At 41.8% G+C, this 15,153-nt stretch overlaps 1 protein-coding gene across 1 annotated transcript; it reads right to left on the reverse strand.

Annotated features, from left to right (window-relative positions):
• Nucleotides 1-1,113: 1,113 nt before the first annotated feature.
• Nucleotides 1,114-3,086, reverse strand: LOC104230772 (UDP-glucuronate 4-epimerase 3-like). Its single transcript, XM_009783648.2, has one exon. The coding sequence runs from the start codon at nucleotides 2,663-2,665 to the stop codon at nucleotides 1,355-1,357; it is 1,311 nt and encodes a 436-aa protein (XP_009781950.1). The 5' UTR covers nucleotides 2,666-3,086; the 3' UTR covers nucleotides 1,114-1,354.
• Nucleotides 3,087-15,153: the final 12,067 nt, after the last annotated feature.

Consider the following 15,153-nt stretch of genomic DNA (forward strand, 5'->3'; position numbering starts at 1 on the left):
TCGTCATTTCCATGGAGTAGAGTAGTTTCAAGGTGCTCGTACTCATCAGGAAGTGACGCCAACAACATTAAGGCCAAGTCACCATCATCATAAGTTGTATCCATATTTTGCAAATCTGTGACCAACTTATTGAAACTGGTGATATGTTCATTCATCGTGGTACCAGGAACATAGGTGAAGTGAAACAGTCTCTTCTTCATGTACAATTTATTTTGACTGTTTTTCTTCAAAAATTTATCCTCCAGTGCTTTCCATAATTTACTTGCAGAAGTTTCCTTTGTGTATGGATATTTCTGCTCTCTAGCAAGGTAGGATCGAATGGTACCGCAAGCAACACGGTTGATAATTCTCCAATCTTCTTCTCCAATAACATCTGGTTTCTTTTCTTCAATGGCCAGATCTAGCCCTTGTTGAAAAAGGACATCTAGAACCTCGCCTTGCCACATCCCAAAATGTCCGGACCCGTCAAAAATTTCTACCGCAAATTTCGCATTTGACACAATTCTTGTCATAAGCGAAGATGCCAATGATGACGTATTGTTGACACTTGATGTAGATTCTTCTTGTTTATTGTCCCCCATATTTGACACAAATATTATTTAATAGCTGACGACACAAATCAAGATTATTTCCTTTCTGATGTAGAAGATCAGACTAAGCTGCAACTACAGAGCATACTCAGACAGAACCTTGACTCAGTTACCAAGATAAATCTTTTCTGATGTGGAAGATCAGACTATGCTGCAACCACAGAGCATACTTAGACAGTACCTTGGCTCTGATACCAATTGTTGCGGAAGCCAAATGTATATAGTGTGAATAAGTCACAACTACTATACCAAAAATTATGACAGCCACCAAATAATAAATAAGACAATAAAACAACAATAAAGGGAACACCAGAATTTACGAGGTTCGGCTAATTTTGCCTACTCCTCGGACACAACCAATATTTTATTTCACTCCAAAAATACAAGTGAAATAATACTAAAGAGAGAAGATACAAATGCCTTAAACAGATGAGAAGGCAAATGAGAGGTGTATTTCAATCCTAAACATTAGGCCTTCTTTTATAGGGGAAAAATCCCCCCCAAACTTAACTCCCAACCAATGTGGGACTTTGGCATTTTGCCAAACTTCAACAAGTTAAAGGTTGCATTTGATACAAAATAATTTGCCAGAAAAACAATGTCCAACTATCACACAACTACTTCATCGTGGGATGGGATATGCCCCTTTTATCGCATCATATATGAGAGCAAGAAAATGGGGACAATGCACGTATGCTGAAAACAATAACAAGAATCAAAATGAACAAGAAATTGAACTCCTACCACATAATTGAAAGAATGTATCATTGCACGCTCTTCTTTCCATCGCCATAGTAACTGAGGTACCATCGAACGAATTTCTTCAATCCTGTCTGTAGATCTGTTGTAGGCTTATACCCAAGCTCCCTTTTAGCAAAGCTTATATTTGCATGAGTAAACTGCACATCACCGTTCCTTGGCAACTTCATCACCGATCTTTTAGCCTTTACCTTTAGCAACCTCTCCAAAATGCTAACAAGATCAGAAACCGGCACAGGGGAAGTGTTGCCCAAATTGAACACCCTCAGTTGAGCGGGACCTTTCTTCTTCCCACCACTTCCAGTGCTCTTTTCACCGGTGTCCAATGCCGCCAAACAACCCTTTACTATGTCATCAATGTAGGTAAAGTCTCTAGCAACAGTCCCATGATTAGCTGCCTCAAAAATGGGAATTGACTTTCCCTTCAGAATATCCCTTGTGAAAAAGAAGTACGCCATGTCTGGCCGACCCCATGGTCCATAAACCGTGAAAAATCTCAATCCGGTTAATGAAAGCCCATATATATGATTATAAGTATGAGCAATTTCCTCACCAGCTTTTTTAGTTGCAGCATATAAACTAGCAGGTTGGTCTGTCCTATCCTTTTCTGAAAAGGGAACCTTAGTATTCAAGCCATACACAGAACTAGATGATGCCCACACAATAGCAGGTTGAGGATTAGCATTTTTGCAAACTTCAAGAACATTAACCAAACCAGCAATGTTACTATGCACATATGAGCCAGGATTTTCCATGGCATACCTCACACCAGCTTGTGCAGCCAAATGCATAACGTGACTAAATTGAACAATGTCAAATAATTTCTTCAAAAGGGCGACATCATTGATGTCGCCCTCTACAATGTAGACCCCGACACGTTCTAACAGAGCTTGCCGGGCTCTTTTCAGGGTTGGATCATAATAATCATTGAAATTATCCAACCCCACAACGCCATCACCGCGACGCTTTAAGGCAGCCGAGACATGTGTCCCAACAAAACCAGCAGCACCAGTTACCAAAACTGAAATACCAGAATGTGACCTGACTTTAGCTGAGGCTTTAATCCTTTTCTCCCAAGCTGGACCATCATAAGAGCTGGTTCTAAGAGATCTCCTTGAGAGATCTGAAGCTGCAGGGGATGAAGAAGAAGAAGATGGTGATCTGAAAAAGAATACAAAGATCAACCCCAAGAACACAAATGACCAAAATGTGAGCTTGGTTAGAGAAAAATGGAGCCTTAGCCTATTGTAAGGGGATTTTTCCTTGAATTTTCCAGGAGTTGATGGGATATTGTCAATGTGCTTCATTTGGGACATATATTCTAGGGAAATCTTGGAGATTTGAGCATACCCCAATTTGGATATCTCTTGCTTTCAAGGCAAAATAAGCAACTTTCTTGGATTTTCTTGAGAAAAAAAAAACTAAGTGTTAGAGTTCGAAAATTTCCTTCTTTTTTCCACCCATCTTTGTGAAAGATTTGATTTATTTTTTTTGGGTCGTGGAAATGGAGAAAAGAAGAAATGAGGAAAAAATGGTGGGAATGAAGGAAGCTGGATAATATGGAACTTTAAGCCCTTTATTTATGGGAATCTAATGGTTTTCTTGAAAGAACTGTTGGAGGATAGTGGTTTTACATTTGTGGGGCTTCTTTGGCTTTGGCTTTTACAGAAGGAAGATGATGATTGATTAAGGAAATGGGTGATGAGAGAGAGAGAGATATTTGGACTAATAGGAGAGAGAGAAGATTGAGGTTTGAAGAATTTATTAAAACAGAATGATAGAAAGATTTGGGGTGGACTAATAAGGAAAACTAGATGAGAGTCAAACAAAACTGTAATTAATGAAAGATTTACCTTCTAAGAGTATTAAACCTCTGATTAAAAAGATTCTGCAACTCTATGTTACACCATTACCCTACTCCCTATGATATTTTTACTTATCTATTACTATATTAAAAATATATTTTTATTTTTAAAATACTATCATTAATATGACTATAATTGTAAAATATATATTTCATTATTCTTTTCTTAAAAGGAATATAAAGTCAAAAGCGACTAAAAATAAATAGAGGGAGCATTTAATTAGCGTATCACATTGTAATAGGAGTAGTTCATCCGCAGTATTATTTTTTTGACTCATTAAGGTTCGTTAAATTGCTAAATCTATCGTTACCTATTGTATTGTTCATTTCACTGGTGATGAGGGTTTATTACTTTTTTTTTGTTTTTTGACTCATTAAGGTTCGTTAAATTGCTAAATCTATCGTTACCTATTGTATTGTTCATTTCACTGGTGATGAGGGTTTATTACTTTTTTTTTTGGGTGTGGGGGCGGGGGGGGGGGGGGGTTGGGGGAGGGGAGGTTTGAGGGGAAGGGTTCATAGTTATTGGAGAAAGTGAGATGGGACATAGGAGTTACAGGTAAGAGGTAGTTGACAAATATTTTGGTAATTAATAATTTAAATATTTAAGAAGCATATAAATAAATTATGATTAAAAACTCATTTAGTTTCCAAAATTCGAATTGTATCACATAAATTGGAACAAACGCAATTTGATACAACAGTATAAAATAGATAAAATCTATACTATATTAAAAGTACGAAGGCCTTTAGCGAAATATCGTTCACCTTTTTTAACTTTTAAAAATAGAGTACACACTAGACAGAATAGTTATTTAACTATTTTTCTAATATTTAGAACTTCAAAATCACCTAAATTTTTTATATTATCCTTTTCCTTATTTAACTATATAATATACCATATATGTAAAGGAAATACTAGCAAAGTCAAAGTAGGAAACTAGCGTGAACTTAGAAGTCGGACTCCTTTAATTCTTTAGAATTTTACTGTTTTAGTAAAAATAAAGTGAAATTAAATGAAAAGGAATAAACAGGGGAAGCAAATAAAGTCTCCTGCCGCGAGAACTCCTTATTCTTTTTTTCTTAAATTCAAAATGTCACTCTTTTAGTGTAAATATTCCAAAGGTTATTCACTATCAACGACTTTACAACAAATAACTTAAAATAATTAAAGGGTACATGTACATTAAAATTACCAATAAAAGAATAGATTTAATTTTAACTCAAAAACTATTGAAATTTTCTTTACATCATAAATCAAACCTATAGATGTAACATGACGAGCAAAATATATATCTATAAATAAGTTTACAAAAGATAGGAATACAATTTTCAAAATAATTATACTTATATTATAGTAATAATAAACGATAATGTATTTTAAATTTTTTGTTAAACTTATTGATAATAAGTGAATTTAACTATATTCAGGCCCTAAATAACCGCTTTCTTGCATAGATTTGATAATAAAAGTGAAAACAAAATGCTCTTATTAGTACTTTTCATGACTTGCAGGTTATATATGACTAGGGAAGACTAGGGAGTACTTTTGGAGTCAAAAATTGAAGAAAGAGAGGTCATCCGTGAAATATCCCAAGTGAACCACGCAAAAACAGGCTGAAGAATCAGAGAAATGATTTTGCCGCGGTTCCACCGCGACCGCGGCAAAACCGCGGTGAAAACTGCTCGCGGACAGAAGGAGATTCAGAGGAGCTGTTTGGCCGCGGTTCCACCGCGACCGCGGCAGGCGCGAGAAAGTACAGGGACTAAAGTGCAAAACACGGGATTTTTAGCCCAAAACCCTATTTTAAACATGAGACTCCGCCCAAGAGAGGCATGTATTGATTTTTAGAGTTTCTTAGGAAGGAAAACCATTGTGAGAGATCACCCAAAACATCTTTCTTTTTTTCTTTGATTTTTATTGCTAGTTTATGATGAATCTTATCTTAGTTTGTTTACCCATAGTTATGAGTAGCTAAAGCCTTTGTCTAAGGTTTGATGGAACCTATTGGGGATGAACTTCTTGTTTATGTGAATACAAATTGCTAGTTTCAATCTTTATTTGTTCAACTATGTTCTTGTTGTAGTTAATTGACAGGATCCTCAATTAGTTGTGCCTATTTAGTGTGCATAACTCGGGAGAGAGTGCATATTTAGGTTATTGTTGAATAACACCACTCCTAAAGTATAAGAGGAATCTATAACTGCGGGTTTAAAGGCGGGATTAGGGATAACGAAGCCTTGGGTGCAATCTTAAGTGAACTGTGTTAATTAAAGCTAGCTAGTGTATCTCGGGAGAGTGCAATAGTATATTACTGTGATTACTCGGGAGAGATTTATGGTAAGAAAAGTGTTTATGATTGATAGAGGTGTGTTGATCAATTTGTATGAAGCATAAACAGAAGGGATTCCATCAATAGGGGAAATCTTTACCTTAGCTTTTTCTCATCATTGTTTACAACCTTAGCATTTTAGTTTACAACTTGTTATTTACTTGCAATCTTAGTTAGTAAAGAAACCTTCAACTGTGATTCAAAAGTTTGGGAAATTGGTTCTCAAGAGTTTAGTGGGTCTACAGATTGTGATTGATAGGTTAACTCTCTGTGGATTCGACCCTGGGCGTAATACTCGGGTTATATTTGCAACGTCCACAGAGTCCTTTTTAGAGGGCATAGTTGGGCGTGATCAAATTTTGACGCCGTTGCCGGGGAATTAACGGAATTATCAATTACCATCGATAGAAATACAAAAATTCTTAGGGAAGTCAGTTTACTTTACACCAAATTTTTGATTGAAATTTTTGACGGTTGTTGACGGGATTGCTCAGGTGTATGCCGAGAAACTCTACGAGGACTGGAGAACTACTTGACGGACTCTCAGACCCCGAGAAAACATTCTGGATATTGAACCGTACCAACAAAAGACTTCAACAACCTCATCAAACACACAAACTCGAAATTGACATGGGTGACGCAGACAATGCCGACAGAAACATCAGAGATATGGCACCTCCTGTGCCTGAGGCTGCACTATATGGCTGGGCACAACCCACAGCTGACAATCTGGCCACTGCCATTGTCGTGCCCGCGATACAAGCTGAATCTTTCCAGATCACGAACAACATGCTGCACTTGTTGCAAAACAAGGGACTGTTTTCTGGGACACCAGCTGAAGATCCTCAGCAGCACTTGAAGAACTTCCTGTCGATTTGCAAAACTCAAAGGCAACCCAACGTAACTCCGGAAGAAATCAGGTTGCTATTATTTCCATTCTCGGTAACAGGAGCTGCTCAAGTCTGGCTAAACTCACTCCCCATAAACTCTATAGAAACTTGGGATGAGTTAGTCAAGCAATTTCACATCAAGTTCCACCCGCCCAACAAAACAGCTCAACAAATTGATGAGATCGTGAGCTTTAAACAGAAACCAATGGAGACACTGCATGAGACATGGAGCCGGTTTAAAGGAATGTTGGTTATATGTCCACACCATGGTATTCCAGATCAGATGTTGGGACAACGGTTTTACATGGGACTGTCAGATAGCATGAAGAACATTGTAGATGCCTCAGCTGGTGGGGCGTTTTTTAGCAAAACTTGGAGAGAAGGTCAGAGTCTGCTTGACAAAATGGCTCAAAATTCGGGGTGGACGATGAGGAATGTACCTATCACTCCAGTGGTACACTCAGTGCCTTTTGACCCATTAAATTCTATGGCTGAAAATGTGGCGACCCTTTTGACACAGATGAGCATACTTACCAAAAAGGTGGAGGAATCGGGGCAGAAACAGCAAGTGCACATTGTAGATACCACAAATGGGGGCTTGTGCACATCTTGCATTAGTCAGCCAATTGGTAATCCGTGGAATGCTGAACATGATCATCATCAGCAGCACCCTGAGGACATGAACTATGTGTCAAACTATGGAGGCCAGAGATAGGGCAATCAGAACTGGGGTCAGCAAACTCAGCAGCCATACAGACCACCTCAGCCACAGTACAACGCTGGAAACATGGGAGGTATGAGACCTCCCAACAATATGACACCTTATCCAAGACCACAGGGGTATAACAATAAGCAGCAAGGGTATCTCCCACCTCAGCAACAACATGGTGGAAGGCAAGAAGATGGGTTCACAAGACTTGAAGCAATGATGCAGCAGGTGATTGGGTCCAATGCAAAAATAAATGAAAGAGTAGATGCACATGACGCAACAATCAAAAATATTGAAGTGCAATTGGGCCAAATTTCAATGTCTCTGAACAATCATCCTCAAGGAACATTACCTGTAGACATCCAGATTAATCCAAAAGATCAGGGCCCAAAGCAGCTGATGGCGGTGAGTCTCTGTAATGGCAGGGATCTTGATGTAGATCAGGAGAGAGATCGTGACAATATACAGGCTGAGACACTCGTTCAGGTACCTATTGAGCTAGATGATTCCACAAGGCTGACAGATGTGACAATCTAGCCTGCTCAGGAAGAAAAGAATACTCAGCAGGAGACCGAGAAAGTTGCTGAAGCAGTTGAAGAGCCGGTAGTAGAGATAGTAGCTGAAAAAGAAAAGTCCCAAGTGATTGGGAAGAAAAGACCTCCTGCTCCATTTCCACATAGGTTGGCTAAGCATCAAAAGGAGGAGCAATACAAAAAGTTCTTTGAGATGCTCAAGCAAATTCAGGTTAATATTCCATTGATTGAAGCTTTAAAGGAGATGCCTGGATACGCAAAAATGATGAAAGATTTAATGTCCCGGAAATTTGACTTCCAAGACTTGGCCACGGGGACACTTACTCAGACGTGCAGTGCAGTGGTAACTAGACCTGTTGCTGAAAAGCTCTCTGATCCAGGGAGTTTTACTATTCCATGCACTATTGGAAACTTTGCTTTTGCGAAAGCACTCTGTGATTTAGGGGACATCATTAATCTTATGCCCCTGGTCATTTACAAAAGGTTGGGCATTGGGAGAGCTAGACCCACCTCTATGTTGTTGCAGCTGGCTGACAGGACTGTGAAGCGTCCATTTGGGATCCTTGATGATGTACTTATTCAGGTGGGGAAATTCGTGTTCCCTGCAGATTTTGTGATATTGGATTGCAAAGTGGATAAAGAAATTCCTATCATCTTAGGAAGATCATTCTTGGCCACAGGGAGAGCTCTTATTGATTGTGAGACCGGGGAACTTAAGATGAGGCTCAATGATGAAGAGATTATATTCAATGTGCAGAAATCTATGAGGCAACCAAGTGAGTTCGCCAATTGCTCTCTTATTGATGCCGTGGATGTAATCGTACAGTCTGATGATGAAGTGTTGACGGTTGAGGATCCCCTCACTGCATGTTTGACGAATTTGGAGGAAGTGAATGGTGAGGACTTGGCGGAATGGGTGTTGGCACTGGGAGGTAGAGGTTCTTGGGAAAGAAATCTAGAGTTTGAGCCCCTACACTTAGAAAAGAGGGAGACTCCTCCAACTAAGTCATCCATTGAAGAACCACCGAAGCTGGAACTAAAGCCATTGCCAGCCCACTTCAGGTATGAATTTCTGGGACCTGACTCCACTCTACCTGTTATTATCTCATCTGGTTTGTTAGATGTGCAGGTCCAACAGCTTCTACAGGTATTGAAGGAGTGCAAAACTGCTATTGGGTGGACCATGGCAGACATCAAGGGGATCAGCCCCGCTTACTGTATGCATAAGATTCTGCTAGAAGAGGGGCACAAACCTTCCAGGGAACATCAGAGGAGGCTGAACCCAAATATGAAGGAAGTGGTGAAGAAGGAGGTGATAAAGTGGTTAGATGCGGGAATTATTTTCCCAATCTCTGACAGCAGCTGGGTTAGCCCAGTTCAATGTGTGCCTAAGAAGGGTGGCATGACGGTTGTGAAGAATGACAACAATGAACTAATCTCAACGAGAACCGTCACAGGCATGGATTATCGAAAGTTGAATCTAGCCACCCGGAAAGACCACTTCCCACTTCCCTCCATCGATCATATGCTGGATAGATTGGCAGGGAGGTTACATTTTTGTTTTCTGGATGGGTACTCAGGGTACAATCAGATTTCCATTGCACCTGAGGACCGAGAGAAGACCTCCTTCACATGCCCTTATGGCATTTATGCCTTTAGGAGGATGCCCTTTGGCCTGTGCAATGCACCCACCACATTCCAACGGTGCATGATGGCCATATTCACTGACATGGTTGAGGATATAATGGAGGTGTTCATGGATGACTTCTCAGTGGTGGGAAGTTCATTTGATGAGTGCCTGGTGAATTTGACGCATGTGCTGAAACGGTGTATCGAGACAAATCTGGTGCTGAACTGGGAGAAGTGTCATTTCATGGTACAAGAAGGCATAGTTTTGGGGCACCGAGTGTCAAGCAAGGGAATAGAAGTAGATCGAGCAAAGGTTGATGTAATAGCAAAGCTACCTTCACCAACTTCGGTCAAAATAATCAAAAGTTTTCTTGGAAATGCCGATTTCTACCGGCGGTTCATAAAAGACTTCTCCAAAATCACCAAACCTCTCTGTAAGTTATTAGAGAAAGATCACCTGTTTGTATTTTCTGATGATTGTAGGGTAGCGTTTGAGGAGTTGAAGCAGAGGCTGGTCACAGCACCCATCATTGTTGCTCCCAACTGGGAGCAGCCATTCGAACTAATGTGTGACGCTAGTGACTACGCAGTAGGGGCAGTGCTGGGCCAGCGGAAGGACAAATTGATGCACCCAATCTACTATGTCAGCAGGACACTGAGTGGAGCCCAGTTGAACTATACGGTGACTGAAAAGGAGATACTAGCTGTGGTGTTCGCATTCGACAAGTTCCGATCCTACCTGATAGGATCAAAGGTAATCGTCCACACTGATCATGCTGCCCTCAGGTATTTAATAGAAAAGAAAGACTCTAAGCCACGTCTGATTCGTTGGGTGTTGCTGCTGCAAGAGTTCGATCTTGAAATACGTGACCGCAAGGGCACTGAGAATCAAGTCGCTGATCACCTATCACGACTTGAGGGAGCTGAAAATGCAATTGAAATTGAGGAAATTCTGGAAACTTTTCCGGACGAGCAACTGCTCGCCACCACTCATCAGGAAGCGCCATGGTATGCAGACTTGGCCAATTACCTGGCCAGTGGTATAGTTCCTCACGACCTTTCATCGGTCCAGAGGAAACGATTTTTTCGTGAAAGCCACTTGTACTATTGGGATGAGCCCTATCTCTTTCTAATATGCCTAGATAACATGATCCGGAGATGCGTCTCCGAGATAGAACAATCTTCTATTTTGCAGGCTTGTCATGCATCGACTTATGGTGGACACTTTGGAGGGATCAGGACAGCAGCAAAGGTGCTAGAAACCGGATTTTTCTGGCCGACTGTGTTTAAAGATGCTCACTCATGGGTGAAGGGTTGTAATGAATGTCAACGCACCAGGAACATTTCCCGGCGCCACGAGATGCCCATGAACCTAATTCAGGAGATAGAAGTGTTCGACGTCTGGGGGATTGATTTCATGGGTCCCTTCGTCAGCTCCTATGGCAATAAGTACATCCTTGTTGTTGTAGACTATGTGTCCAAGTGGGTGGAAGCTGTAGCGTTGCCCACCAATGATGCGAAAGTGGTGGTGGGGTTTCTAAAGAAGAACATATTCACCCGCTTTGGGACACCACGTGCGATTATCAGCGACGGAGGCACTTACTTCTGCAATAGAGCCACAAGAACTGATTGGGCAAGGAAGCTAGATGATGCACTCTGGGCCTACAGAACAGCTTTCAAGACACCAATTGGTATGTCACCATACAAGTTAGTGTTTGGTAAGGCCTGTCACCTACCTGTAGAACTTGAGCATAAAGCGTGGTGGGCACTGAAACAACTAAACTTAGACACGGAAGCTGCGGGCACGTCAAGAGTCACAGAATTGCATGAGCTCGAGGAGTTCAGGTATCTTGCTTTTGAGAGCAGGAGGCTGTACAAAGAGAGAATGAAGAGGCTACACGATCAGAACATTGTTGAGCGAAATTTCAAACCTGGGGACATGGTATTGCTATACAACTCAAGACTGAGGTTGTTCCCGGGTAAGCTGAAGTCACGATGGTCTGGACCATTTCGAGTAGTTGAAGTTTTCCAGTCAGGAGCGGTTGACGTTGCCACTGAGAATGACTCTCGTACATTTAGATTCAATAGTCAGAGATTGAAGTTGTATGTGGGTATGAGCGAGCCCAAGGAAGGGTCTGAACTGCAGTTGACTGAACCACGGAGGTCGAGTGAGCCTTAACTACACTCATCTGGGTCGTGCCGCGACGTTAAATCAGGTGCTGCATGGGAGGCAGCCCATGAAATTGTTGTAAGTGTAACTCTTCTAAAAAAAAGGCGTCAGAATCAGAGATGGGCTCAGACCGCGGTTCCACCGCGACCGCGGTCAAACCACGGTCCTGACCCTTCTCTGAACCCAGGCCATCGCGGTTGCACCGCGACCGTGGTCAAACCGCGGTCAAGAGGGCCATCTGAACTTGGTCTACCGCGGTCCTACCGCGACCGCGGCAGACAGGGTCCAGGTAAGTTTTTTTTTTAATTTTTTTTTCTTTTCCCCTTTACCCAAAATACCCCCCCACCTACCACTAAACCCTCTCCCACCCGCCCAGAACCACCAAACCCCCCCACTCCTTTCTCTCTAATTTCTCTCTAACCTCTCTCTATCTTCTCTCTTCTCCTCTCATCTTCACAAAACTTCATTATCATCCTCCCCTACTTTCCACCTTCACCACCCACTTTCCCTCAACCAAACAAGTAAGTTTCTCTCTCTCTCTCTCTCTATTTCATCTTCTAACTTAGTGTAAATTTGGTCTAAACTTATTTAGTTAAACCCTAGGTAGGAATAATATAGATTTCCTTTCAATTTTTGCTTTTTTTTATTGTTGTATTTGCTTCTTGTGGATTTATTTGGTGCTAAAATGGTTGGGTCTTTCTTCTACTTTGATTGTGGGGTTTTTTTTAGATGTTTTGGAGGCCTAGAAATAATTTTTGCGGTGTAGCTTGGTGGTGGTACCTTTTTGGCCGGAAATTTGGGGCTTGTGGTGCTATTTTGAGGCATTTTGTGCCTACCCTAGGTTGTGGTGGTATTGTATTTGGTGAATGGTGGTGTTATTTTTAATGTGACTCACTTGAGGGAGTAAGTGTGGGGTGTTGTATGCTTGTGGGGCCATTGTGGAGATTGTAACTTTGAACACATCACGAGTTGAGAGTTTGGCATAGTGTCTAAATGGAATAAATGGGAGATATTATATGGTGCCATCGGGTGGTGAAGTCTGAGTAACCATCCGGCTGGCACATGTAGGATATATTTGATGGTTCTTCTGTATCCTTTGCAGGTCATATGGCTCGTAAGAAGCAAAAGAGATCGGAAGGCACGTCCCAACAGCCTACTTATGATGCTTCTAGGTTCGAATCCGAAGTGGCAGAGGACGACTTTCATGCCAAGGCCTCAAAGAGCTTCATCCCTGAAATATCGATTGACAGGGCAGCCCTCCGTGCAGAAAAGGAGGAGATGTATGAGGAAATCCGGCGGAAGGAAATGGAGTTCTTATTTGATGAACCTGAAACGGTGAACAGGATGCTTGTACGGGAGTTCTATGCAAACTGCCCAGCTCATATGCTGCGGGAGGTGACTGTGCGAGGCACATGGGTAGATGCCCTCAGTTGAAACTATTCGACAGGTATTGCGACTGCCCCGATTTACTGATGACGTCGACTATTACCAGGATGCCCCAGGTGTCACTTGGGATACTATGACTGATGTACTCTGCGCAGGGGGGCAACCAATCTGGATATGTGACCACATCACCCTGAACTCCAATTCGTTCATCCATTTGGCTAAGTGTTGGCTCACTGTCATTTGCAGCTGGTTCTTGCCCTCAGGCAATATGACTGATGTGAACTTCCAAAGAGCCCTTTTGACGTGGTGCTTCATCACAAAGAAAGATTTTGATGCGGTAAGGCTTATTGGTGACGAAATGATCATACGGTCCCCGCTGAGGTCAAAAGGATTCTACTTTCCCTCCCTGGTGACTACATTGTGCCTGCGGAAGAATGTCCTCACAAATCCTACTGATGGAGAGTTGCCCCCTAAAGCAACCTTCAAAGCTTCGAGCATTAGAGTGGGCAGGGGTGCACGCACCACTATTGAGATCGATGATGAGGATGATGACCCGATTCCTATGGCACCATCCAGGAGATCCTATGACAGTGTCGGACCCTCTCGGCGCCCCCATGCTGGGGCTGGCTTATCCAGATCACAGTCCACCCATCTTATGTTGCGTTCTATGGAGAAAGAGGTCGCCAATCTTCGCACCTCGGTGGAGGGCCTACACACGCATATGGATGCCATGTCTCAGCGGCAGGCCAGGTCTGAGAGCCGGTTCATGTCCTGGTTCCGTGCTTTGGGGAGAGCTTGCCATGTGGACCCCAGCACAGTCTCCGACTCTGATTGAGTCTCAGGGAAGTCTTCTTACCCTTCTGCTCTTTACCTTCTTGATATGACATGGGGACATGCCATGACTTTAAGTGTGGGGTGAGAGACTTGCTTTAGTGATATGTGTATTGTACATAGACATTGTGTGTGTTATAGCATGAAATTGATGTTGTTGTATACAATTGACTGTACTTATATGAGGAGTCTGACTTGGCCCAACGACGGACACTTGTCGACGGGTCTCTTGAGAGTCCAAATTGGATATATAAAAAAAAGGTAGAAGACTCTTCCTGAGGACGGACCGCTTGGACAAGTACTCTTGAGGGAAGTAGTCCATGAAGATTTTTTTCCTTTTTATTTTATTTATTTTTTCCTTTTTAGGCAGTGTAGTAAGTCCCCCTTGGTTTTTCTTTTGGCCACGGTTCTTTTCCAAGGGTTTTTCTTGAACCGAGTTAGGTAGATTTTCCTTTTGTAGTTAGGACTAAGATGGGTAAAGGCTAGAATGCTACCTTGGATGTACACACCTGCAAACAACTAAAATGAACTTGAGAGTGTGACGTCTAGGCTCAGTTGTGGACTTGTAAATCTATGCCTTAATTTTGCACATCTTGCTTTGCTTGAACGCTCGTATGAGTGTGTTGATAAACTGATTCAGAACGAGTTACATGCTAAGTGTGTGAGATTTTACTTGCATTCTGTGCTTGCATGCGATACCTAGAACTTGCCCTGTGTGTTTGCAAAGCGAAATAGAAGCTGTTTGGTTTTAGAGATGATTGAGGCATTTCTTTGTGTAAGACTATATATAATGGTGAATCCACCTGTCTATATTGCTATAGTTAGCCCTTTTGAGCCTGAAGCCTGTTCTTTGATAACCCTATAATGACCTATATCCCTGTGTTTGAATAGCTGATTGTTTGAACCTATACCTCCGAGAAGCACTTGAATCACTAAGGAACATACAAAAGTCAAAGTGTGGGGTGGTAGGGAGTTAGCAAAAAAAAAAGGGGGAATCAGGAATGAATCATTTGAATAGTGCACTGGCATTTAAAAAAAAACAAAAAAAAAATAAGAAGCCAGTTGCACCTAAAGAAAAGTAGGGGTCACTTGTGAAACAAAAATGTGGAGGAATGATTAGGCTGAGCAGGATTGAGATAAAAGGAAGTGTGTATTAAAAGTGCTTAAGGAGGTTAGTCACTGCATCCAAATGTATCCTACCCGGCCCTTAGCCTACATTACAACCAAATAAAGACCTCTTGATCTTTGACCAAAATAGCTCGATTAGTAGAGTACTACACTATGGGCAAGCTTATGGTGTGTCTGTGTGGCATGTGAATGTTCTTTGCTGAGAGTGAGTGAATTCTTTCTATCTTCGGTTCCTTGTGTTTGAATTTTATGCGTGTGGAACTTCTCTCAGACTTTTGATGTGAGGGATGTGACTCGGGAAGGAAAAGTAAGTCTTCACCTCTGTTAGAGT

The sequence above is a fragment of the Nicotiana sylvestris genome, chromosome 8, assembly GCF_000393655.2.
Source record: "Nicotiana sylvestris chromosome 8, ASM39365v2, whole genome shotgun sequence".
In the NCBI taxonomy this organism is placed as follows: Eukaryota; Viridiplantae; Streptophyta; class Magnoliopsida; order Solanales; family Solanaceae; genus Nicotiana; species Nicotiana sylvestris.

What these genes read in the sequence shown, in the direction of transcription:
- LOC104230772 (XM_009783648.2), bottom strand. Translation starts at nt 2,665, where the DNA reads ATGTCCCAAATGAAGCACATTGACAATATCCCATCAACTCCTGGAAAA.